This window comes from Hoplias malabaricus, chromosome 3 (assembly GCF_029633855.1).
Source record: "Hoplias malabaricus isolate fHopMal1 chromosome 3, fHopMal1.hap1, whole genome shotgun sequence".
Classification (NCBI taxonomy): Eukaryota; Metazoa; Chordata; class Actinopteri; order Characiformes; family Erythrinidae; genus Hoplias; species Hoplias malabaricus.
The window spans coordinates 3,524,296-3,550,472 of NC_089802.1; the positions used below are offsets into that span (position 1 = coordinate 3,524,296).

General features: G+C 49.0%; 1 protein-coding gene across 1 annotated transcript in view; it reads left to right on the top strand.

Moving 5' to 3' along the window:
• The window catches only part of ryr2a (ryanodine receptor 2a (cardiac)), a 112,837-nt gene that overhangs the window by 80,803 nt on the left and 5,857 nt on the right, over positions 1–26,177 (top strand). The window contains exons 64-78 of the mRNA XM_066663301.1: positions 1,075–1,156; positions 1,313–2,118; positions 2,332–2,835; positions 2,971–3,044; positions 4,606–4,753; positions 9,318–9,404; positions 10,830–11,057; positions 12,937–13,067; positions 16,060–16,102; positions 17,328–17,461; positions 18,591–18,651; positions 19,134–19,280; positions 19,834–19,968; positions 23,856–24,012; positions 24,541–24,605. Coding sequence (XP_066519398.1) covers positions 1,075–1,156; positions 1,313–2,118; positions 2,332–2,835; positions 2,971–3,044; positions 4,606–4,753; positions 9,318–9,404; positions 10,830–11,057; positions 12,937–13,067; positions 16,060–16,102; positions 17,328–17,461; positions 18,591–18,651; positions 19,134–19,280; positions 19,834–19,968; positions 23,856–24,012; positions 24,541–24,605 — 2,802 coding nt within the window. The remainder of the gene's footprint in view (positions 1–1,074; positions 1,157–1,312; positions 2,119–2,331; positions 2,836–2,970; positions 3,045–4,605; positions 4,754–9,317; positions 9,405–10,829; positions 11,058–12,936; positions 13,068–16,059; positions 16,103–17,327; positions 17,462–18,590; positions 18,652–19,133; positions 19,281–19,833; positions 19,969–23,855; positions 24,013–24,540; positions 24,606–26,177) is intronic.

A 26,177-nucleotide genomic window follows, 5' to 3' on the forward strand; every position in this document is an offset into this window, starting at 1 on the left:
TCTTCTTCACGTTCTTCATATTCTTCAGGTTCTTTGTCTTTTTCTTCGGCTTCTTCAGGTTCTTCTTCTTTTTTCGCTTCATCTTCTTCAGGTTCTTCTTCTGCTTCTTCATCTTCTTCAGGTTTTTCTTCATCTTCTGCTTTGGTTTCTTCAGTTTTTTCAGGTTCTTCTTCAATTTCTTTGTTCGTCTTCTGCTTTGTATTCTTCTTCTTCGGGTTCTTCATAGCCTTCTTCGTCTTCTGTGGCTTCTTTGTATGGGTGACTGTATCGAAGGCTGCGGAGACATCAAGGAGATTCAGGACTGATAAGAGTTTGGCTGATACTGCAGCTGGAGCTTCTCTGTATCTGCAATGAGAGCAGTCTCTGTAGAAGATGCCTGTCAGAAGCCAGACTTGTCTGCGTCCTGTAGATTGTTCTGGGTGAGATCGAGCGATAGTTGATTGTAGACAATAGCCCTCACCTTTCCTGCTGATCCTGGGGATTGAACTGATGCCCTGTTGCCCCAAACCTGCTTTTCTAACCTTCAGGCTGCTGCCGGTTCTCTCTGGTACTGAAAGTTGATAGGTACAAATTTTATTATAGGATGCATAATGAATTGTATTGTGATTTCTGGTTATGATTCAAAGCACCAACTCAGTCCGCTCTTCCAAGAACAAATCTCCAGATCTTCAGATCTCTCCAGCTGTTGTCTGAGCTTTCCAGATGATGTCCGATCACTTCAGATGATGTCAGACCTCTCCAGACATTGTCTGAGCTCTCCAGATGATGTCCAATCACTCCAGATGATGTCAGACCTCTCCAGACGTTGTCTGAGCTCTCCAGATGATGTCAGATCTCTCCAGATTTTGTCTGAACTCTCTAGATGTTGTCTGAGCTCTCCAGATAATGTCAGATCTCTCCAGATGTTGTCCGATCACTCCAGATGATGTCAGACCTCTCCAGATGTTGTCTGAGCTCTCCAGATGATGTCAGATCTCTTCAGATGCTGTCTGAGTTCTCCAGATGATGACTACCATGCATGGTGCTGAATAATGTAGTGTGGTTTAAGGTGACGCTGATGTTCCTGTGTTTCAGGACTCGAGTCAGATCGACCTGCTGAAGGAGCTGATGGATCTCCAGAAGGACATGGTCGTAATGCTGCTGTCAATGTTAGAGGGTGAGTTTAGCTTGAGCTACAGAGGCCACTGCAGTTATTATTTAATTAAATAAATAAAATGATACTTTATCAGCACAATTTTTTACACTGTTAACCACATCCTAAAGTAAACAGCTTTTTTTTTTCTGATCTGTGAAACTTTTCTTCTCCTCTCAGGAAACGTGGTTAATGGCACCATCGGGAAGCAGATGGTGGACATGCTGGTGGAGTCCTCAAACAATGTGGAGATGATTCTTAAGTTCTTCGACATGTTCCTGAAGCTGAAGGACCTGACGTCCTCGGACACCTTCAAGGAGTATGACCCGGACGGGAAGGGAGTCATCTCCAAGAGGGACTTTCACAAGGCCATGGAGAGCCACAAGCACTACACCCAGTCCGAGACGGAGTTCCTGCTCTCCTGCGCCGAGACGGATGAGAACGAACTGCTGGACTATGAGGAGTTTGTGGAGCGCTTCCACGAGCCGGCCAAGGACATCGGATTCAACGTAGCCGTGCTGCTGACCAACCTGTCTGAGCACATGCCCCATGACTGCAGGCTGCAGACCTTCCTGGAGCTGGCCGAGAGTGTCCTGAACTACTTCCAGCCATACCTTGGACGTATCGAGATCATGGGCAGCGCCAAGAGGATCGAGCGCGTCTACTTCGAGATCAGCGAGTCCAGCCGCACGCAGTGGGAGAAGCCCCAGGTCAAGGAGTCCAAGCGGCAGTTCATTTTTGACGTAGTCAACGAGGGCGGAGAGAAGGAGAAGATGGAGCTCTTTGTCAACTTCTGTGAAGACACCATCTTTGAGATGCAGCTGGCCGCCCAGATGTCCGACGCCGGCGAGCGCTCGGCCAGCAAAGAAGAGAGCGAGAGGGAAAAGAGTCCTGAGGATGAGAGTCCCGAGATGGGCTTCTTCTCGGTCACCACCGTCCGCTCAGCTCTGCTGGCCCTCCGCTACAATGTCATGCTCCTGATGAAGGTCATTGCCACTTATTGCGATCTCAGTATCAGCCTGATGGGGGCGCTGATGTAGCATGATGTGTTTACACACCACACACGTCATAATTCAGAAATACCGTCCACATTTTTAAATACCACCGTATAGGATATTACTGTATAACGCCCAACTCTATCTAGAAATGTCATGTAGATCATTAAAAAGGTCATCTAACTTGCTCTGATCTTATTAAAGGTGCTGTCCATGAAGAGCCTAAAGAAGCAGCTGAAGAAGGTGAAGAAGATGACGGTGAAGGACATGGTGACCACTCTGGCGTCCTTCTACTGGAGCGTTCTCATGGGTTTGCTGCATTTCGCCTTCAGTGTGGCACGGGGCTTCTTCCGCATCGTCTATAACAGCTTCCTCGGGGGCAGTCTGGTGGAGGGGGCGAAGACCATGAAGGTGTCGGAGCTGCTGGCCAACATGCCGGATCCCACGCAGGACGAAGTTCGAGGAGAGAGCGAGGAGTTGGACAGGAAACCGGCCGAGAAGTCCTCGCCCGAGGAGGACCTGGCCGACCTGGCGGTGGCCTCTGACGACACGGACCTGCTGTCCGACATCTTCGGGCTGGATCTGAAGCGCGAGGGCGGTCAGTACAAACTGATGCCTCACAACCCCAATGCCAGCCTCACAGAGCTCCTTAATACCCCTGCACCTCCACCTCCTACTCCCTCACCTGAACTCCGCAGGAGACACCAGGTAACACACACACACATGGGGGAGTGTGTAAATTCCTCAGTGGTCCGTGTACCTTTCATTATCTAGGTTTTCATTTCTAATCCGTAGTAGAAAAACAAAACAATGACTGTCTCGTCTGTTTATCCTTTCTTCCAGACGAAGAGTTCCTCATCCTCCACAGAGGAGAAGGACGGCACAGAGGAGACCAAGTCTGTACCTGAGAAAGCAGAGTATGTTTTGTGATGATTTATTCTTGATCTGGACCAATCTCTGGGTCACACACATGAAGCAAAGCTAGTTTTCAACCTCGTGTTCAGACCTGTGTCGTATGTCTCGTGGTAGGCTTTAGAAACTGGATCCAGGTCTCTGGAGATTTGTGGTGGTCCAAGGATTCCCAGCCTTGTCCGGTCTTGCTCTGTCTGGGTGGGCGGGATCGCCCAGGCTTTTCCCTCAATCACGAGCTCGGTGTTAGTCAGCGAGGGGTTATCTGGGCAGTTAGCGTACTCCTTCAAGCGTGTTGAGCTCCTGTGGTGTTACGTTAGCCATGGTTTGAAAAGAAGCAGTGGAGCTTCACGTGTCTCTGGGGGGTGGTCATATTGTCCTCAGAGCCCCGGGCTGGTGTTGGACTCTGTGACTGGGGCAGTTCTAGTTACCCTGGGTAGATTGGGTAAAAAGAAGGTGAAGAAGTTGTTCCCTGACCACATAGAGACGTATTCTCTGTTCCTGCATTTTTTTCAGTAGCTATGTATCCACCAACTTTCTGCCTAACATTGCTGTGAGCTTGATTTCATCGTGTTTCCATGACATCACTTCCTGAAAAACATATTGTCACCTAAGTACATGGATTACAAAAAAAACCCTAAAAAAATTACAACTGTTTGTTTACATTAGCTTTGTTGAACTTGATTGATAAGGAGATTATTTATTATTATTATTATTATTATTATTATTACTATATGTACAGCTGTTTTAGCTCTCTCCATATTGATTCTCTCCTAACCCTAACCCTAACCCTAACCTTCTCTCTCCCTCTCTCTCTCCTCCTCATATCGCCCTCCCTCTTTATCTTCTCCCTGCTCTCTCTCTGTCTCTCCCTCCCTTTTTCTCTCTCTCTCTTCTCTTTCACTCTGTCTCCCTCTCTCTCTCTCTCTCTCCTCCTCATCTCTCCCTCCCTCTTTATCTTCTCCCTGCTCTCTCTCTCTCTCCCTCACTCTCTTTGTCTTACACTTTCTTCTCTGTGACTCTCCCCCCCTCTCTCTCTGTCTCTTGCTCCCTTTCTCTCTCCCCCCCCCCCCTCTCTCTCTCTCTCTCTCTGTATAACCTGTGCGATGACCCTGTTGACTGTGGATTGTCGTGCTGTGGTTTGTGGTGTTGCATGTGAAATTGGGAGGTGGGACACATCGGGGCGAAGGTGTGTTTCATTTTAATAGGCTTTCCAATGGGGCTGGTAACTGATTATTGATGCAGACAGTGTTTGAAGGAATGCTCTCAGAGATCCAGTGAGTTTGGTTGTTCTGGACTAGGCTTGAGCCCTCAGTGGATGTACTCCTTTTCACATTTTCACACGCCTCCCTCATTCTGTTTGTTATTAATTTGCAGAAACCTGCTTTGTAACGTGATAAGTGTCAGAATGCATTCTTTTTGTGTTTGACCCTTCATTTAGGCAAAAAAGCTTTAAAATTCATGCCCAAAGTTTCAGGTGTCAGCAAACACATTTCTAGTAAAACTGACTCAAAGGTAAAAGTTAAATATGGAGTGAATATGTAGCGACTGACTCTGTGTGTCTTACAGAGGAGAAGTTGGAGAGAAGAAGGAGGTGCAGAAGGAGGTTCTCCAGAAGAGAAAGTCACTGCAGCACCACTCGTCCAGGTCAGACGAGCCCGATCTCCAGGAGTCAGCCTTCTGGAAGAAAATCATCGCTTACCAGCGCAAACTGCTCGTAAGTGAAGCTTATATAAGCAGAAATGTAATAGAAATTAAATTAGCACTTATTTGTTTAATGATATTTAATTTATGACTTACCCTACGCACAGAGGACTTCTGATAATGTGATCTGTTTACCTTTCCTGATCAGTATCCCATATCTTCACACATTAGAAAAGTGCCTTCCAACTGATTTATATATTTACTACAGGTGTCAGCTGATTAAACAAATCTGGTTAAATTCCCATCCCGAAATACTGACACACACCAGCTACAGCTGTTTACTCCTACATACAGTTACAGCACTGAAATACTGACACACACCAGCTACAGCCGTTTACTCCTACATACAGTTACAGCACTGAAATACTGACACACACCAGCTACAGCCGTTTACTCCTACATACAGTTACAGCACCGAAATACTGACACACACCAGCTACAGCCGTTTACTCCTACATACAGTTACAGCACTGAAATATTGACACACACCAACTACAGCCGTTTACTCCTACGTACAGTTACAGCACCATAATACTGACACACAACAGCTATATCCTTTTACTCCTACGTACAGTTACTGCACCATAATTCTGACACACAACAGCTACATCTGTTTACTCCTACGTACAGTTACAGCACCGAAATACTGACACACACCAGCTACAGCCATTTACTCCTACATACAGTTACAGCACTGAAATACTGACACACACCAGCTACAGCTGTTTACTCCTACATACAGTTACAGCACTGAAATACTGACACACACCAGCTACAGCCGTTTACTCCTACATACAGTTACAGCACTGAAATACTGACACACACCAGCTACAGCCGTTTACTCCTACATACAGTTACAGCACTGAAATACTGACACACACCAGCTACAGCCGTTTACTCCTACATACAGTTACAGCACTGAAATACTGACACACACCAGCTACAGCCGTTTACTCCTACATACAGTTACAGCACCGAATCACTGACATACACCAGCTATAGCCATTTACTACTACATACAGTTACAGCACTGAAATACTGACACACACCAGCTATAGCCATTTACTACTACATACAGTTACAGCACTGAAATACTGACACACACCAGCTACAGCCATTTACTCCTACATACAGTTACAGCACCGAAATACTAACACACACCAACTACAGCCGTTTACTCCTACGTACAGTTACAGCACCATAATACTGACACACAACAGCTACATCCTTTTACTCCTACGTACAGTTACTGCACCATAATTCTGACACACAACAGCTACATCTGTTTACTCCTACGTAGAGTTACAGCACCGAAATACTGACACACAGCAGCTACAGCCGTTTACTCCTACATACAGTTACAGCACTGAAATACTGACACATGCCACCTACAGCCGTTTACTCCTACATACAGTTACAGCCCTGAAATACTGACACACGCCAGCTACAGCCGTTTACTCCTACATACAGTTACAGCACTGTAATACTGACACACACCAGCTACAGCCGTTTACTCCTACATACAGTTACAGCACCGAAATACTGACACACACCAGCTACAGCCGTTTACTCCTACACACAGTTACAGCACTGAAATACTGACACACACCAGCTACAGCCGTTTACTCCTACATACAGTTACAGCACTGAAATACTGACACACCAGCTACAGCCGTTTACTCCTACATACAGTTACAGCATCGAAATACTGACACACACCAGCTACAGCCGTTTACTCCTACATACAGTTACAGCATCGAAATACTGACACACACCAGCTACAGCCGTTTACTCCTACATACAGTTACAGCACTGAAATACTGACACACCAGCTACAGCCGTTTACTCCTACATACAGTTACAGCACCGAAATACTGACACACACCAGCTACAGCCGTTTACTCCTACATACAGTTACAGCACCGAAATACTGACACACACCAGCTACAGCCGTTTACTCCTACATACAGTTACAGCACCGAAATACTGACACACCAGCTACAGCCGTTTACTCCTACATACAGTTACAGCACCGAAATGCTGACACACACCAGCTACAGCCGTTTACTCCTACATACAGTTACAGCACCGAAATACTGACACGCACCAGCTACAGCCGTTTACTCCTACATACAGTTACAGCACCGAAATACTGACACACCAGCTACAGCCGTTTACTCCTACATACAGTTACAGCACCGAAATACTGACACACACCAGCTACAGCCGTTTACTCCTACACACAGTTACAGCACTGAAATACTGACACACACCAGCTACAGCCGTTTACTCCTACATACAGTTACAGCACTGAAATACTGACACACCAGCTACAGCCGTTTACTCCTACATACAGTTACAGCATCGAAATACTGACACACACCAGCTACAGCCGTTTACTCCTACATACAGTTACAGCATCGAAATACTGACACACACCAGCTACAGCCGTTTACTCCTACATACAGTTACAGCACTGAAATACTGACACACCAGCTACAGCCGTTTACTCCTACATACAGTTACAGCACCGAAATACTGACACACACCAGCTACAGCCGTTTACTCCTACATACAGTTACAGCACCGAAATACTGACACACACCAGCTACAGCCGTTTACTCCTACATACAGTTACAGCACCGAAATACTGACACACCAGCTACAGCCGTTTACTCCTACATACAGTTACAGCACCGAAATGCTGACACACACCAGCTACAGCCGTTTACTCCTACATACAGTTACAGCACCGAAATACTGACACACACCAGCTACAGCCGTTTACTCCTACATACAGTTACAGCACCGAAATACTGACACACCAGCTACAGCCCTTTACTCCTACATACAGTTACAGCACCGAAATACTGACACACACCAGCTACAGCCGTTTACTCCTACATACAGTTACAGCACTGAAATACTGACACACGCCAGCTACAGCCGTTTACTCCTACATACAGTTACAGCACTGAAATACTGACACACACCAGCTACAGCCGTTTACTCCTACATACAGTTACAGCACTGAAATACTGACACACGCCAGCTACAGCCGTTTACTCCTACATACAGTTACAGCACTGAAATACTGACACACCAGCTACAGCCGTTTACTCCTACATACAGTTACAGCACCGAAATGCTGACACACACCAGCTACAGCCGTTTACTCCTACATACAGTTACAGCACCGAAATACTGACACACACCAGCTACAGCCGTTTACTCCTACATACAGTTACAGCACCGAAATACTGACACACCAGCTACAGCCGTTTACTCCTACATACAGTTACAGCACCGAAATACTGACACACACCAGCTACAGCCGTTTACTCCTACATACAGTTACAGCACCGAAATACTGACACACGCCAGCTACAGCCGTTTACTCCTACATACAGTTACAGCACCGAAATACTGACACACACCAGCTACAGCCGTTTACTCCTACATACAGTTACAGCACTGAAATACTGACACACGCCAGCTACAGCCGTTTACTCCTACATACAGTTACAGCACTGAAATACTGACACACACCAGCTACAGCCGTTTACTCCTACATACAGTTACAGCACTGAAATACTGACACATGCCAGCTACAGCCGTTTACTCCTACATACAGTTACAGCACTGAAATACTGACTGGCTCCGGACCTACCGCAACCCTGAACTGGATAAGCTGTTTCAGATAATGAATAAATTAATGAATCATCACACCATCTCCCAGCTTGCGTGTGTTGTGATGGGGCCCACACAATTGGACTAAAAAAAAAAAAAAAAAAACATATCCAGCATGCACCACACAGAACCAGGTGGCATTCAGTGTGCGCAGCCCTAAAATCAACAGGCCTGGTGCAATGGAACTAAAGCCACATCGCCCCCTATACTTTCTGTAGAGTACTACAATCTCTCCAATTTAAAGTATAACACCAGTGACATATTAGCACCTCTTATCCACCCCATCCCCCCATTGTATATTCATGTTGTCATCCACGTGGAAGAAGGGAGGCAGGTATTCTGTGCCAGGCCCTAACTATAATTACACCAGTGTGGCCTCATCCTCACTACAACCATTATCTCATATGAGAGACAGAGGCAGAAGATGCCGATAAAGAGGCAATGGCATTTTATTCCCTGGTGTCACTGTAGCTGGCTGAAATCCCTGTTCCCTGCTCCAGCTTTTTACCTTAATACAAGTCTCTGAGGGTTTACACGATCAGAGAAAGGTCTAAACCTCTCTCTGCTGGACCACAGCTGATCTGACTGTGAGAGCCGTGTTATTTCAGCGCTACTAATGGATTAACATTTGATTATAAGGTCAATAACCACCTCTCATCCGGTAACTATGAAAATATCCCGTTTTTAACAGGGGAAATAGGCTGCGGTAAACAGAAGGCTTGGAAACATTAACGGCCTTTTGACCTTTTCGGTTCATTTGCATGTGATTTCCGTGCTCAGGCCATTCATGGAAGCGTCCCAGAGAAAATGTCTCTTTAATGAATGTGTTTTTGCCGCAACGTCTGCTGTGATTTATGGCTGTTTTTCTTGCGTCCTGATGTTTATAGAACTATTTTGCGCGGAACTTCTACAACATGAGAATGCTGGCTTTGTTTGTGGCCTTCGCCATCAACTTCATCCTGCTCTTCTACAAGGTACGCTCCCAAACACTGGGCCCAGGCCACGCCCCTCAGTCACACACCTGTCGTTTGATCACTGCGCCAAACTAAACCGAACTAAAAGTTTGTGTTGTTTATTTTTCTGTGAAAATCCCATGCTGCACACACAGTGACTCTCAGTGAATCTCACAACTGCTCAAACACAGCCTCGCTCTACTCACTCACACAGACCTGAGCCACTCCCTCACTCATTCATTCATTGTCTCACTAAATCATTCATTCAGATAGTCTTTCACTCAAATACGTTCTCACTCACATTTACGTAGTCTATTAGTAAGTCATTCATTCACCCACTGCTTCCATACACACATTCGCATTCTTACTCACTCATTCACTCACATTCTCACTCACTCATTCACTCACATTCTCGCTCACATTCTCACTCACATTCTCACTCACTCATTCACTCACATTCTCACTCACACACATCCTCACTCACTCATTCACTCACATTCTCACTCACTCATTCACTCACATTCTCACTCACACACATCCTCACTCACTCATTCACTCACATTCTCACACACTCACATTCTCACTCACTCATTCACTCACATTCTCACTCACACACATCCTCATTCACTCACATTCTCACACACTCACATTCTCACTCACACACATCCTCACTCACTCATTCACTCACATTCTCACACACTCACATTCTCACTCACACACATCCTCACTCACACACTCACATTCTTACTCACTCATTCACTCACATTCTCACACACTCACATTCTCACACACATCCTCACTCACACACATCCTCACTCACATTCTCACTCACACACATCCTTACTCACTCATTCACTCACATTCTCACACACTCACATTCTCACTCACACACATCCTCACTCACTCATTCACTCACATTCTCACACACTCACATTCTCACTCACACACATCCTCACTCACATTCTCACTCACTCATTCACTCACATTCTCACACACTCACATTCTCACTCACACACATCCTCACTCACTCATTCACTCACATTCTCATACACTCACATTCTCACTCACACACATCCTCACTCACTCACTCATTCACTCACATTCTCACACACTCACATTCTCACTCACTCATTCACTCACATTCTCACTCACTCATTCACTCACATTCTCACTCACTCACATTCTCACACACTCACATTCTCACTCACACACATCCTCACTCACATTCTTACTCACTCATTCACTCACATTCTCACTCACACACATCCTCATACACTCACATTTGCATTCACTCGTTTACTCACATTCTCACTCACTCATTCACTCACATTCTCACTCACACACATCCTCACTCACTCATTCACTCACATTCTCACTCATTCACATTCTCACTCACTCATTCACTCACATTCTCATTCACTCACTCTCTCTTTCTCTCTCTCTCAGGTGTCCACTTCCTCTGCAGTGGTGGAGGAGAAGGAGGTGATCTACAGCTCGTCGTCTGAAGCTGGTCTGAGGTGGGACCCTCTGAGCGACTCTGTGGCCGGGGGTCCGGTCACGGTGCACTTCGTCCTGGAGGAGAGCAGTGGCTACATGGAGCCAACCCTCCGCATCCTGGCCATCCTCCACACCATCATCTCCTTCTTCTGCATCATCGGATACTACTGCCTCAAGGTGGCGCACTTCTCTGTGTTGGACTCTAATATATCGTCGCTGCCCAATTAAAAACGTGTCTCTGTGTGTGTGGACGTGTAGTTACTACTTCATCTGAACACAGCAGCTGTCCTTCACACTGTGTGAGAATTTCATGACGAATGACCAATAGAAACGCTCCAGAATAAAATAGTTTTACTGTGAATGAGTGATAATAGTTAAGACGTTTTTTTTCTTTCTTTCGTGTAATGATTATTTTTGGAGATACCTGTTTTTTTTTTATTAGACAGTGTTTTTATTGCCGTGTCTGTTATCTACAGTGCACTGTGAAGTAACTGCCCATGAGCCTAAGGGCCATGCACTATGTTAATTTTCAGCTAGATAGAGCTCTATTTAATACCGTTTTGAAGCAGGCATCGAACGGATCGTCCAACATCAGGACCTCACCTCACTGATGTGAATGCATTCAGATCCTCACAGCAATGTTCTACCATCTGCCAGAAGCTGTTTCTGCAGGAACTAGGAACCAGATCTCCACTGTCCAATGTTCAAACGTCATTTCTTAGCCATGGCTGAGAGAGGGGAGGAGAGAGAGAGAGAGAGAGGGAGAGGGAGGGAGGGCAGAGAGAGAAGGAGGAAGAGAGAGAGAGAGGGAGGGCAGAGAGAGTGGGAGACAGGCAGAAGAGAGGGAGAGAGAAAGAGGGGAAGAAGAGAGGGAGGGAGAGAGAGAAACTGAGGGAGTGAGAGGGAGAGGGAGGGCAGAGAGAGTGGGAGACAGGCAGAAGAGAGGGAGAGAGAAAGAGGGGAAGAAGAGAGGGAGGGAGAGAGAGAAACTGAGGGAGGGAGAGGGAGGGCAGAGAGAGTGGGAGACAGGCAGAAGAGAGGGAGAGAGAGAGAGGGGAAGAAGAGAGGGAGGGAGAGACAAAACAGAGAGTAAGACAGAGGGAGAGAGTGGGTGGAGAAGAGAGAGAGAGAGAGAGGGAGAAACAGCAAATGTTGAGGAAACATTCTATGAATCTTATCTAAAGTGTACTGGATTAAAATCATGAACATCACCTTTAAGCTACAGATTGAAACATTGCTGTGAAGATTGGATAGCATTCAGCCATGAGACCATCAGGAAGGGCAGGTGCTGATGGTGAATAATTAAGTTTGGATCACAAGCACCACACCAGCTTGTCCCAAAGGTCTTGGAGTAACTTGGAATGCTCCAGAGGATTATGCTCCAGAGAGTCACATCTATAAACAGCTTTGGGAGTCCAAACTCCCCCTGAGCTCAGACGCGGCCAGAACAAGGGCCAGTGCCTTTTTAATGCTAACCCTTAGATTAGTGCTCAGTTCAGGGTCACAGAGAGCTGGGTGTTCAGTCTGCGTGTCGAAGCCAGTGAAAGCTCCAACGTCTCAGCGGCAGGACCAAGAAGAGTCTTGACGCTGGTCCACCGTGTGTCTTGGTGGATGGCGAGTTGAGTCGAGCTGTACGTGAACCTGGAAGGGCTCGATGTGTGGCCCGACTCTTGACCGGTGCCATAAGGCAGGGAGGGGCCGGTCCGTTCCTGGGTTTGTAGGAAGCATGAGAGTTTTATCATGATGTGGACAGCTACTGGAAGTCAGTGAAGACAGTGCAGCAGTGGAGTGATGTCGGTGAACTGCATTATGAATCAACTGAAGAGACCCATAGAGGAAGACGAGCCAGGAGTGAGTTACGGGAGTCAAGCCTAGAAATGACTAGAGACTTTACTAGAGACAACTGGGCAACCTCCTGAGACAGAAATGTGATGTTTCTACCCAGTTAGAGCTTACTGGGACCTACCACACACACACACACACACACACACATTCCAGTGTTTTATAGTAAGACATCTGAAGAGATGAACTGCAATCAAACCTCTGTGTGTTCTAGGTTCCTCTGGTGATCTTTAAAAGGGAGAAAGAAGTGGCCAGAAAGCTGGAGTTTGATGGTTTGTACATCACTGAGCAGCCGTCTGAGGATGATATTAAAGGCCAGTGGGACAGACTGGTCATAAACACACAGTGAGTCTATTATGCCCCCCCCCCCCCCCCCCACACACACACACACACACACAAAGGTCAATGAGAGATTGCAGTCAGTTCTTGAAGTTGATGTTGAGGGAGAAATGGTGTGAAGTGTGAAGATCCGAGGGCCACACTGTGGTGGTTATAATGGTGTAGTCAGTCTCCAGAACTCAGGTCTCTGGGTTGTTTGCAGTGTGCAGTGGTCAGAACAGACCCAAAGTGTTCAGAGGAAGGACAAGCGGAGATTGACAGGGTCCTGGGCCAGAGTCTCACTGGGAGAAGACTTGGAGTAGACTGGTGTGGGTCCAGTGGAGTAGACTTGTGTGGGTTCTGTGGAGTAGACTTGTGTGGGTCCAGTGGAGTAGACTGGTGTGGGTCCAGTGGAGTACGCTTGTGTGGGTCCAGTGGAGTAGACCGGTGTGGGTCCAGTGGAGTAGACCGGTGTGGGTCCAGTGGAGTAGACCGGTGTGGGTCCTGTGGGTAGACCGGTGTGGGTCCAGTGGAGTAGACTGATTTGGGTTCAGTGGAATAGACTGGTGTGGGTCCAGTGGAGTAGACTGGTTTGGGTCCAGTGGAGTAGACTGGCGTGGGTTCTGTGGAGTAGACTGGTGTGGGTCCTGTGGAGTAGACTGGTGTGGGTCCAGTGGAGTAGACTGGTGTGTGTCCAGTGGAGTAGACTGGTGTGGGTCCAGTGGAGTAGACTGGTGTGGGTCCAGTGGAGTAGACTGGTTTGGGTCCAGTGGAGTAGACTGGTGTGGGTCCAGTGGAGTAGACTGGCGTGGGTCCAGTGGAGTAGACCGGTGTGGGTCCAGTGGAGTAGACTGGCGTGGGTCCAGTGGAGTAGACCGGTGTGGGTCCAGTGGAGTAGACCGGTGTGGGTCCAGTGGAGTAGACCGGTGTGGGTCCTGTGGGGTAGACCGGTGTGGGTCCAGTGGAGTAGACCGGTTTGGGTCCAGTGGAGTAGACTGGTGTGGGTCCTGTGGAGTAGACTGGTGTGGGACCTGTGGAGTAGACTGGTGTGGGTCCAGTGGAGTAGACTGGTGTGGGTCCAGTGGAGTAGACTGGTGTGTGTCCAGTGGAGTAGACTGGTGTGGGTCCAGTGGAGTAGACTGGCGTGGGTCCAGTGGAGTAGACTGGCGTGGGTCCAGTGGAGTAGACTGGCGTGGGTTCTGTGGAGTAGACTGGCGTGGGTCCAGTGGAGTAGACTGGCGTGGGTTCTGTGGAGTAGACTGGCGTGGGTCCGGTGGAGTAGACTGGCGTGGGTCCGGTGGAGTAGACTGGCGTGGGTCCTGTGGAGTAGACTGGCGTGGGTCCGGTGGAGTAGACTGGTGTGGGTCCGGTGGAGTAGACTGGCGTGGGTCCGGTGGAGTAGACTGGCGTGGGTCCGGTGGAGTAGACTGGCGTGGGTCCTGTGGAGTAGACTGGCGTGGGTCCGGTGGAGTAGACTGGCGTGGGTCCTGTGGAGTAGACTGGCGTGGGTCCGGTGGAGTAGACTGGCGTGGGTCCGGTGGAGTAGACTGGTGTGGGTCCGGTGGAGTAGACTGGCGTGGGTCCGGTGGAGTAGACTGGCGTGGGTCCTGTGGAGTAGACTGGCGTGGGTCCGGTGGAGTAGACTGGCGTGGGTCCGGTGGAGTAGACTGGCGTGGGTCCGGTGGAGTAGACTGGCGTGGGTCCTGTGGAGTAGACTGGCGTGGGTCCTGTGGAGTAGACTGGTGTGGGTCCGGTGGAGTAGACTGGTGTGGGTCCGGTGGAGTAGACCGGTGTGGGTCCGGTGGAGTAGACCGGTGTGGGTCCGGTGGAGTAGACCGGTGTGGGTCCAGTGGAGTAGACCGGTGTGGGTCCTGTGGGGTAGACCGGTGTGGGTCCAGTGGAGTAGACCGATTTGGGTCCAGTGGAATAGACCGATTTGGGTCCAGTGGAATAGACCGGTGTGGGTCCAGTGGAGTAGACTGGTTTGGGTCCAGTGGAGTAGACTGGTGTGGGACCTGTGGAGTAGACTGGTGTGGGTCCAGTGGAGTAGACTGGCGTGGGTCCAGTGGAGTAGACTGGTGTGGGTTCTGTGGAGTAGACTGGCGTGGGTCCAGTGGAGTAGACTGGCGTGGGTTCTGTGGAGTAGACTGGCGTGGGTCCAGTGGAGTAGACTGGCGTGGGTCCAGTGGAGTAGACTGGCGTGGGTTCTGTGGAGTAGACTGGCGTGGGTCCGGTGGAGTAGACTGGCGTGGGTCCTGTGGAGTAGACTGGCGTGGGTCCTGTGGAGTAGACTGGCGTGGGTCCGGTGGAGTAGACTGGCGTGGGTCCGGTGGAGTAGACTGGTGTGGGTCCGGTGGAGTAGACTGGTGTGGGTCCGGTGGAGTAGACTGGTGTGGGTCCGGTGGAGTAGACCGGTGTGGGTCCGGTGGAGTAGACCGGTGTGGGTCCAGTGGAGTAGACCGGTGTGGGTCCAGTGGAGTAGACCGGTGTGGGTCCTGTGGGGTAGACCGGTGTGGGTCCAGTGGAGTAGACCGATTTGGGTCCAGTGGAATAGACCGATTTGGGTCCAGTGGAATAGACTGGTGTGGGTCCAGTGGAGTAGACTGGTTTGGGTCCAGTGGAGTAGACTGGTGTGGGACCTGTGGAGTAGACTGGCGTGGGTCCAGTGGAGTAGACTGGCGTGGGTTCTGTGGAGTAGACTGGCGTGGGTCCAGTGGAGTAGACTGGCGTGGGTTCTGTGGAGTAGACTGGCGTGGGTCCAGTGGAGTAGACTGGCGTGGGTCCAGTGGAGTAGACTGGCGTGGGTCCATATAATAATAACAGTAATGTCTGAGTGCTGGACAGAGGGATGTTAAACTGAACTGGGTTCAGTGAATGAACACAATGATAAAGTTTATTAGCAGATAAAATTAACTATTTATCTTTCACACACCACTTTAAAGCTGATTATTCCTTCTGTGAAAAACTGCTCAGAGTTTGATAGTGTTTCTGACGCAAGGAAAATTTTTCTTTTTCTCAGATCCTTCCCAAACAACTACTGGGACAAATTTGTGAAGAGGAAGGTGAGTTCAGATTATATTTTATTTTCCATTGTATTAGGAACAGTCATGACTGTGACGGCACTGTGCAGTTCAAGTGCGTGAGTGACTGGACGAATGCGTGAGAGACTGGGCGAGAGACTGTGCGAGTGCGTGAGTGACTGGGCGAGTGCGTGAGAGACTGGGTGATTGTGTCAGTGACTGTGTCAGTGAGTGGGTGACTGTGTCAGTGATTGGGTGACTGTGTGAGAGACTGGGTGAGTGTGTGAGTGACTGGGTGACTGTGTCAGTGACCGTGTCAGTGACTGGACGAGTGTGTAAGAGACTGGGCGAATCTATCAGTGACTGGGTGACTGTGAGAGACTGGGTGACTGTGTCAGTGATTGGGTGACTGTGTCAGTGATTGGGTGAGTGTGTGAGAGACTGGGTGAGTGTGTGAGAGACTGGGTGAGTGACTAGGTGAGTGTGTGAGTGACTGGGTGACTGTGTCAGTGACTGGACGAGTGTGTGAGAGATGGGCGAATCTATCATTGACTGGGTGACTGTGTGAGACACTGTGTGAGTGACTGGGTGACTGTGTGAGAGACTGGGTGAGTGTGTGAGAGACTGGGTGAGTGTGTGAGAGACTGTGTGAGAGACTGTGTGAGAGACTGGGTGACTGTGTGAGAGACTGGGTGACTGTGTGAGTGACTGGGTGAGTGTGTGAGAGACTGGGTGAGTGTGTGAGAGACTGGGTGAGTGTGTGAGAGACTGGGTGAGTGTGTGAGAGACTGGGTGACTGTGAGAGACTGGGTGAGTGTGTGAGAGACTGGGTGAGTGTGTGAGAGACTGGGTGAGTGACTGGGTGACTGTGTGAGAGACTGTGTGAGTGACTGGGTGAGTGTGTGAGAGACTGGGTGAGTGTGTGAGAGACTGGGTGAGAGACTGGGTGACTGTGTGAGAGACTGGGTGAGTGTGTGAGAGACTGGGTGAGTGTGTGAGAGACTGGGTGACTGTGTGAGAGACTGGGTGTGTGTGAGAGTGCCCTGTGTTTCTGGGTAGGTTCTGGAGCCACTGCTGCCATGAGCAGGATGAGGCACCTACAATTTTCTGAATTATTAAATGATTAATGCTGTGAAAATCAGATTTGACAGAAATGCACATCCCTTTATTAAAAAGTAAAGTTTTAAGCCAGTGGAGTCTTTAAAAAGTGATCAGCATAGTCTCTCTCTCTCTCTCTCTCTCTCTCTGTGTGTGTGTGTGTGTGTAGGTGATGGATAAATATGGAGAGTTTTATGGTCATGACCGGATCAGTGAGCTGCTGGGGATGGACAAAGCTGCGCTGGACTTCAGCGACGCTCACAAAAAGAAGAAACCCAAGAAAGACAGCTCCCTAGCTGCTGTGTGAGTTTACGTGTGTGTGTGTGTGTGTGTGTGTGTGTGTGTGTGTGTATTCAGACATCATAGCCATTTAGCAGTTTAATTTTCAGCAACATGAAAACACCACTCCAATGAGAAGGCTTTACATTAGATGGTATATTTCTGTGAGGATTTGATGGCCTTCTTCCTTCAGGGCTTTAGTGAGGTCACTCCAACTCTTCCACAATGTACAACTCCATCACTTCAGAGAACACCGTTCCACTGTTCCACCGCACAGTGCTAGTCTTTTTATTCCTCCAGCTGACATTTAGCTTTGTGCACGGTGTCCTGCACCGGTGTTCCATCTCTCTCTCTCTCTCTCTCTCTCTCTCTCTCTCTCTCTCTCTCTCTTGCGCTCTCTCTCTCTCTCTCTCTCTCTCTTTCTCTCTACCCTGCCTCCCTCTCCCTCTCTCTCTCTCTCTCTCTCTCTCTCTCTCTCTCTCTCTCTCTCTCTCTCTCTGTCTTTTAGAATAAGAGAGTGTTTTAAGCCGGGTGTTCAGCAAGGGGCAGTAGTGGTCAGTTGTGGGTGGTTGGTTGTGACCGTGTGAAAAATATTCCAAATATCTTCTGATTTAAGTGTGATGCTGCAGATCACTGTTTATTGAACATAAATATTTGATATTATGAAGATTAGTTTTGTTTGTTTCTCATCTCTCTCCTCTGTCTCCCTCTTCCCCCTCTCTCTCATTACTCTCTCTCTATCTTTCTATCTCCCCTGCCCCTCTCTCTCTCTCTCTCTCCTGCCCCTCTCTCTCTCTCTCTCATTACTCTCTCTCTCTGTCTTTCTCTTTCTCCCCTGCCCCCCCCTCTCTCTCTCTTTCTCTCTACCCTGCCTCCCTCTCTCTCTCTCTCTCTCTACCCTGCCCCTCTCTCTCTCTACCCTGCCCCTCTCTCTCTACCCTGCCTCTCTCTCTCTCTACCCTGCCTCTCTCTCTCTCTCTCTCTCTCTCTCTCTACCCTGCCTCTCTCTCTCTCTCTATCTCTTTCTCTTTCTCCCCTGCCCCTCTCTCTCTCTCTCTATCTCTTTCTCTTTCTCCCCTGCCCCTCTCTCTCTCTCTCTCTCTCTACCCTGCCCCTCTCTCTCTCTCTCTCTCTCTCTCTCTCTCTCTGACAGGTTGAACTCGGTGGATGTTAAGTATCAGATCTGGAAGCTGGGCGTCGTCTTCACTGATAACGTAAATAAACCCGTCTGTCTCTGTCTGCGCAGACAGTAAACCGCTGCTCAGTTCAGTGCCACTGTTCACACAGCGACTCAACACTTCACAAGCTTTTCATGACCTCAGGCGTTAACTCTTTCAAAGCAGAGATTATTTTGTTTGACGAATAGTACACAAGCCCCATGTTGTAAACTGCAGTAAAAACAGGAACAAAGGAATTCTCCTGGAGCTTTACTTACGCTGCTTTATTCAGAGAAACAGAAGGAAACCACGCAGGAAATCACTCAGTGAAAGCTGTTGTCAGTCAGCTTACACGGTCTCATTTGCATAATGATAATTAGCCGCTCTTGGCATTCATTAATTATTAATCACCTTAACATTTTGGTTTAATGACTCCTGGAAATGCTTTAAGTGCCTTTTATTGCTCTCTTTCTCTCTCTGTTTCTTTCTGTTATGTATCTCTCTTCTCTCTCTCTCTCTCTCTCTCTCTCTCTCTCCAGTCATTCCTGTACCTAGCCTGGTACATGACTATGTCCATACTGGGTCACTACAATAACTTCTTCTTCGCTGCTCACTTGCTGGATATTGCCATGGGCTTCAAGACACTGAGGACCATCCTGTCTTCTGTCACTCACAACGGCAAACAGGTACAACCAGCTTTCCCCGAGCTGAGATCTGAGATGTCATAAAACCAATGTAGAAGGAAAGTCAGTGGACAGAACTCATAGCTGCGGCACCTGAACAACACAGCAGCTCCGCAGGTCTGGATCAGGACTGTGAGACCTCCTCCTGGGAAAGCTTGGGTGGTGCTGGAGGTGGTGTTGCGGTGTCCAGCAGGGGGTGCTGTCCCTGTGGATCCCAATGCCTGTGTGCAGTGAGGGGGACACTGTACTCAATAAACAGCGCTGTCTTTGTGGAGACGTAAAAAACGAAGTCCTCTCTGAGGTCAATGAAGACCCCGGGGCAGATCCTGGAACAGAGCTGGGGTTCGTTGTGACCCTGATGTCCTAAATCTGTCCCTGTGGTCCCTCTCTCTGTCCTCCTGACTGTCCCCAGTCCAGTCCGTCCCTCTCGTCCTAACAGCTGTAGGGTTCAGGTCCAGACGAAGGGACTATGTTTTGTACGTTTCAGCTTCTTATGTGTGTTACTTCAGATTTGTCTGAATTATGCCATATATTGTGTGTGTGTGTGTGTGTTTAGCTGGTCCTGACGGTGGGTTTGCTGGCAGTGGTGGTCTACCTCTACACAGTGGTTGCCTTCAACTTCTTCCGCAAGTTCTACAACAAGAGTGAGGACGGGGAGTCTCCGGATATGAAGTGTGACGACATGCTGACGGTACGAGGATACAGCAGTGTGTTTAAACCTATATTAAGGGTTTCCTGAGAGGTGTAGGGGTGTCTACACACTAGACAACATGGTAGACGCATACGCATGCAGCACGCATCCGTCTAGAAGGCGTGTACATGGCTGGAGCAGGGGTGGAATTTGTAGCATGAAACCAGACACACACACACACAGTGCCAGGCTTCTGCACGACCAAGTGAATGAATGAGTATTTGTTTGGAGCCTTCTTGTGCTCGTAGATCCAGTAATGAGACTAATGAGACTGAAGCTCCTCCCCCTTTCTCCAGCGACCCCCGAGCCTCCGGACTGAGTGGTCCCTCTGGGAGCGGGGGTTTTGATTCACTGCAGTGATAGTAGGAGCTGTAGTGGAGGTGGAGGAGTCTTGATTACGACTGGCACAACGGTGATTAGCGGACCCTCGGCCCGAACGCTCGCCTTGTGATTAACGCCTTTGGAAAAGGTCCGGAGCAGCGAATCGGAACAATGCTTTAATTAAGTTCACATTGTTTCTTCTGGTCCCGAACGGAGAGAGGGATGAGTGTAATTAGAGAAAGAAGGAAGAGAAGGAGGGGACAGATTAGAGCAGCTGCTCAGTCATTCTCTGACCCAGTCATTTACACTGACCCATGCTCTCGCTGAGGTCATTCGGCTGGTCGGAACCGTCGGGTCTGTTTTTCTAGAACCATCAGGTCAACGGGTTTCATACTGACACATTTCGTGAAGGCAGGTATTAGCTGGAACCTTCACACGTCTCAGGAGCAGTGCGTTCACATCCACAGCTCACGTTTACGACCCTGCTCTGGTGTCGACTTGTTTGGTCTGGGCTGATGTTACAGCTGATGTGCTGTATCACTAGCTGACCACTTCAAAACAGGGGGGAATCCCATTTCCCCCTTGCCCTGACCACTTACCCCTCCCCCTTAGTTTTGCCCAGGGGGTTGAAGTGTGACGCCTTGTGAATCAGCAGCGAAACCCTGTGCAGCGCTCAAAGTAACCCACAGGTGTCAGTGTTTCCTCCTTTAAACTCGAGCAGAAAACAGCACGAGGAGCAGCTGAGGTCTCTGGAGTTAGCTGTAAATGTACAGTTCCACCTTAAATGGTGAAGCAATTACACTCTGGTGCCTGAGGCTACTGCAGCATTTAAGGTGGAACTGGAAGTGTGAACAGAACTCTGCAGAATGAGAATCTGAGCTGAGCTCCATGTCACAGAAGAGTGAGGAGAGGGGGGTGATCTCTGATTGTGGAACTCTTCTGAAGGAGAACGAGGCCCTAAATGTAACTAAAGTCCAGCAGCTCCTCTGATATCACTGCAGACTGGTGCAGAGCTGCTACAGAGCGGCGCTAGTCGCCTGGGAATGAAGTGCTGCTCTGTTTTTTTATATAGGCATCCCGTGTCGTAGGGGGAGATTTAACCACTGCGCCCTGTAACTCAGCTCCAAGGGGAGAGAGGACACTCAGAAACAAGGGGGAGGGAATAAGAAATGGGGATTAAGACTAAGACTCTAAAGGAGACATTGTGAGAGGAACCAAGACCCAGGAGGAACACCCCAAGAGGATGAAATGAAGAAAAGAAAGACGACTACGAGGGGAACTTAAGGAGCACCAAACCATAAAACATTCCCAATGACTCAGAGACAAGTGAGACTCCGACATACACCAGGACCCAGTGGTCGAGGGCTGAAAGGAGGTTGAAGTAAATGATTTATTTCTCATAGTTACATCTCATGATGTTCCTGACCTCACATTCTCATTCGCTGTGGCTGAACTTCGCGTTGGAGAGATGATTGTATGCGGTTGTCATGTGTGTTGAAGTGAGAAGACTGCACGGACTCTGGAGCAGCAGCAACACTCTCACACTCACACACACATCTCCCAGCTTTAATCCTGCAACAACCAGCCAGCCATAGCATTCAATTTCCATCTCTCTCTCCCCTATTAAGGGCTTCTCTGCCACACTGGAGGAGATCGTCATCCTCTAGTAAAGGTGACACTAGGCTTAGTGACGATGAGGACCACTGCCCCCAGCTCCAAAAATACTAAATATGTGTGGGGTGGAGGGTGGAGGGTGGCATGAATGCATTTTCATAGCAACTTATAAAATCCAATAACAGCGTGTGATGCCCTGGAAGGGCGAGTGTGGAAGGTGCAGAGACATAGAGGTGATACATTGTTTTAAATTAAACGAACAAGTTGAGCCTCTGCTCTCTGAACACAGAGTTTATAGACTTTCAGCTTCAGTCGTCTCGGGCTTTTTCTCAGTGTGTCCTCGCTCTCCGGGATCTCCGCACCAGCTGAGGGGAAGGATGAACACGAGAAGGGCAAGAGACGGTCACACACGGGTGAATACAAAAGTTAACCAGCTCCCTGAGCCACGGACGCTGTCTGAAAACACCCCGGCAACATCGAGTGTGTTCACGTTCGGGTCTTACAGTGATCAGGGCTTTTCTGCCTGAACATCCTCACCTTCCCACAGCTGCACAGACTTGGGGAAAGTCTCCCTGAGAACAGTAACTCTCTCTCATTTAAACTCTTAAATAAATATTGACCATTAAAGGTGCTCTGTGTTCATGAGAAAACTTTGATTCTCCACATCACGGACTGTGGGAGTGCACTGATGGTCTCTAAGGGACTTACATTGATGTACACTGCTTTCTTTAACTTGTTTAAATGTCTTTGTCCACGTCTCTTTTTTTTCTCATTGAGGAGAAATGTCATTGTGAGACTCTGAGGGAACACCTTCCTCCTGAGAGTGAGAGAAAAGGTTGAATCCTTTATAAGTTGAAGAGGAGAAGTGTGTTCTCCCTGTGTCCGTGTGGGTGTCCTCCAGGTGCTCCGGTCCATCTGATCCATATCCGATCTGTGGCAATGAGTTTCTGTGTGAACGGTCAGATCTGAAATCATGTGACTTTTACGTCACTCCGGCACTGAGAACCATCTCTGGTTTACGCTCCAAAGCCTTTTCGTTTTAATTTGATGTGTTTGGGACGTGGAGATGGACTGATCTAAGCATTTACTTTAATAAAAGACAAGTGAAACTTCTTAATCCAGGCTCCGGCCTCTTATTTATGAGAAAATCAAACTTTACAAAAAAATTTGTATTAAGTCTTTTTTCTAAAACAAACATGAGAAGACGTTGGGCACCGCAGTGGAGCAGCAGGTAGTGTCTCTGTCACCGCTACAGGGGCCTGTAGGTTGTGGGTTCGAGTCCTGCTCCGGGTGACTGTCTGTGAGGAGTGTGGTGTGTTCTCCCTGTGTCTGCGTGGGTTTCCTCCGGGTGACTGTCTGTGAGGAGTGTGGTGTGTTCTCTCTGTGTCTGCGTGGGTTTCCTCTGGGTGACTGTCTGTGAGGAGTGTGGTGTGTTCTCCCTGTGTCTGCGTGGGTTTCCTCCGGGTGACTGTCTGTGAGGAGTGTGGTGTGTTCTCCCTGTGTCTGTGTGGGTTTCCTCCGGGTGGTTGTCTGTGAGGAGTGTGGTGTGTTCTCCCTGTGTCTGAGTGGGTTTCCTCCGGGAGCTCCGGTTTTCTCCTAAGCTCCAAAAACACACGTTAGTAGGTGGATTGGAGACTCAAAAGTGTCCATAGGTGTGAGTGTGTGTCCCTCTGTGAAGGACTGGCGCCCCCTCCAGGGTGTGTTCCCACCTTGTGCCCAGTGATTCCGGGTACATTCCGGACCCACCGCTGCACTGAACTGGATAAGGGTTACAGACAATAAATGAATGAATGAAAAGGTTCTAAATCCTAAGGAAACACAGCTGAAAATGTTGTATTTTGTTGGGTCTTGGTTTCCTCCAAAGATGTTCATTTCGGTGCCTTTTTACTGAAAATGCCTCACTTTGGCGCTCAGTGTTGTGAATGTTTGTTTGGTTGGTTGGTTCCCCACAGTGCTACATGTTCCACATGTACGTGGGAGTCCGAGCTGGAGGAGGCATCGGAGATCAGATCGAAGATCCCGCCGGAGACGAGTACGAGATTTACCGCATCATCTTCGACATCACATTCTTCTTCTTCGTCATCGTCATCCTCCTCGCCATCATCCAGGGTGAGAGACATGCTCTTTAATCCCTTCACATGAGCAGTATGCAGTAATTCAGTAAGTTGTAGATCGTCTAAGAGATGGAATAGAAACTTTAGATTACAAACTTTAGCTAAACATAACTAACCCGAGTAAATTCAAAATGGAGGAGTGAAAATAGCAGCTGGCTCCACCACATCGCGGCTATGTGCTTCTGAATTTACATCCTACATTTCTTCTGAAGATCAGATCACAATTTAAATGACTGATGAGGCGCATGTCTATGTACCCTTACCCTGAACATCCTCACCTTCCCACAGCTGCACAGTATCAGGACTGGGTAAATTGACAGAGGGTGTTATTGACATCATCTGATTTTCTGAGAGCGTCAGGATGTGTTTACTCAGGAAAACATGCCTGGAATCTCAGTGTTGTTGGACTGTGTGTGTCACTCACTGTCAGTGACACACTGCTGTTCTGCGGTCCGATTAGAAACGCGTGTGTGTGTGTGTGTGTGTGTGTGTGTGTGTGTGTGTGTGTGTGTGTGTGTGTCAGGTCTGATCATCGACGCGTTCGGAGAGCTGAGAGATCAGCAGGAGCAGGTGAAGGAGGACATGGAGGTGAGTACATTTTCAGTCGTGTTATCTTTAATCACAGAGTGAACATCCTCCTGTTTCTCTCCAGATTTCTCTCTCTCTGTGGCTCTCTGCTTAATGCTCTCTGACAAAAATCTCCTATGAAGTGAAATCACCATAAAATATCTACAAATCTTTTCAGCATTTTTAATATTTCCAACTAGGACACTGTGGTAAGAAGGGGTAAAGTCCTCAGACCCAGAGCAGTAAAGCCCTCAGACCCAGAGGGGTAAAGTCCTCAGATCCAGAGGGGTAAAGCCCTCAGACACCAGAGGGGTAAAGTCCTCAGATCCAGAGGGGTAAAGCCCTCAGACACCAGAGGGGTAAAGCCCTCAGACACCAGAGGGGTAAAGTCCTCAGATCCAGAGGGGTAAAGTCCTCAGATCCAGAGGGGTAAAGCTCTCAGACCCAGAGGGGTAAAGCCCTCAGGCCCAGAGGGGTAAAGCCCTCAGGCCCAGAGGGGTAAAGCTCTCAGACCCAGAGGGGTAAAGCCCTCAGGCCCAGAGGGGTAAAGCCCTCAGGCCCAGAGGGGTAAAGCCCTCAGACCCAGAGGGGTAAAGCCCTCAGACCCAGAGCGGTAAAGCTCTCAGACCCAGAGCGGTAAAGCCCTCAGACCCAGAGCGGTAAAGCTCTCAGGCCCAGAGCAGTATAGCCCTCAGACATAGAGGGGTAAAGCCCTCAGGCCCAGAGGGGTAAAGCCCTCAGACATAGAGGGGTAAAGCCCTCAGACATAGAGGGGTAAAGCCCTCAGACCCAGAGGGGTAAAGCCCTCAGGCCCAGAGGGGTAAAGCCCTCAGGCCCAGAGGGGTAAAGCCCTCAGACCCAGAGGGGTAAAGCCCTCAGACCCAGAGGGGTAAAGCCCTCAGACATAGAGGGGTAAAGCCCTCAGACCCAGAGGGGTAAAGCCCTCAGACATAGAGGGGTAAAGCCCTCAGGCCCAGAGGGGTAAAGCCCTCAGGCCCAGAGGGGTAAAGCCCTCAGGCCCAGAGGGGTAAAGCCCTCAGACCCAGAGCGGTAAAGCTCTCAGACCCAGAGCGGTAAAGCCCTCAGACCCAGAGCGGTAAAGCTCTCAGGCCCAGAGCAGTATAGCCCTCAGACATAGAGGGGTAAAGCCCTCAGGCCCAGAGGGGTAAAGCCCTCAGGCCCAGAGGGGTAAAGCCCTCAGGCCCAGAGGGGTAAAGCCCTCAGGCCCAGAGGGGTAAAGCCCTCAGACCCAGAGGGGTAAAGCCCTCAGACCCAGAGGGGTAAAGCCCTCAGACATAGAGGGGTAAAGCCCTCAGGCCCAGAGGGGTAAAGCCCTCAGACCCAGAGGGGTAAAGCCCTCAGACATAGAGGGGTAAAGCCCTCAGACATAGAGGGGTAAAGCCCTCAGGCCCAGAGGGGTAAAGCCCTCAGACCCAGAGATTTAGAGTCTCTGTTTAAGGGCCTTTAATGGAACGAGTTTGTTCTCTCTCTGATGGCAGTAATGACCAGCTGTGTCCGTGACATCAATGCCACGACATTTTCCCGATTTTTAGTTGCTACAGCAACCTCTCAGTTCCAGACATGACCCAAGAC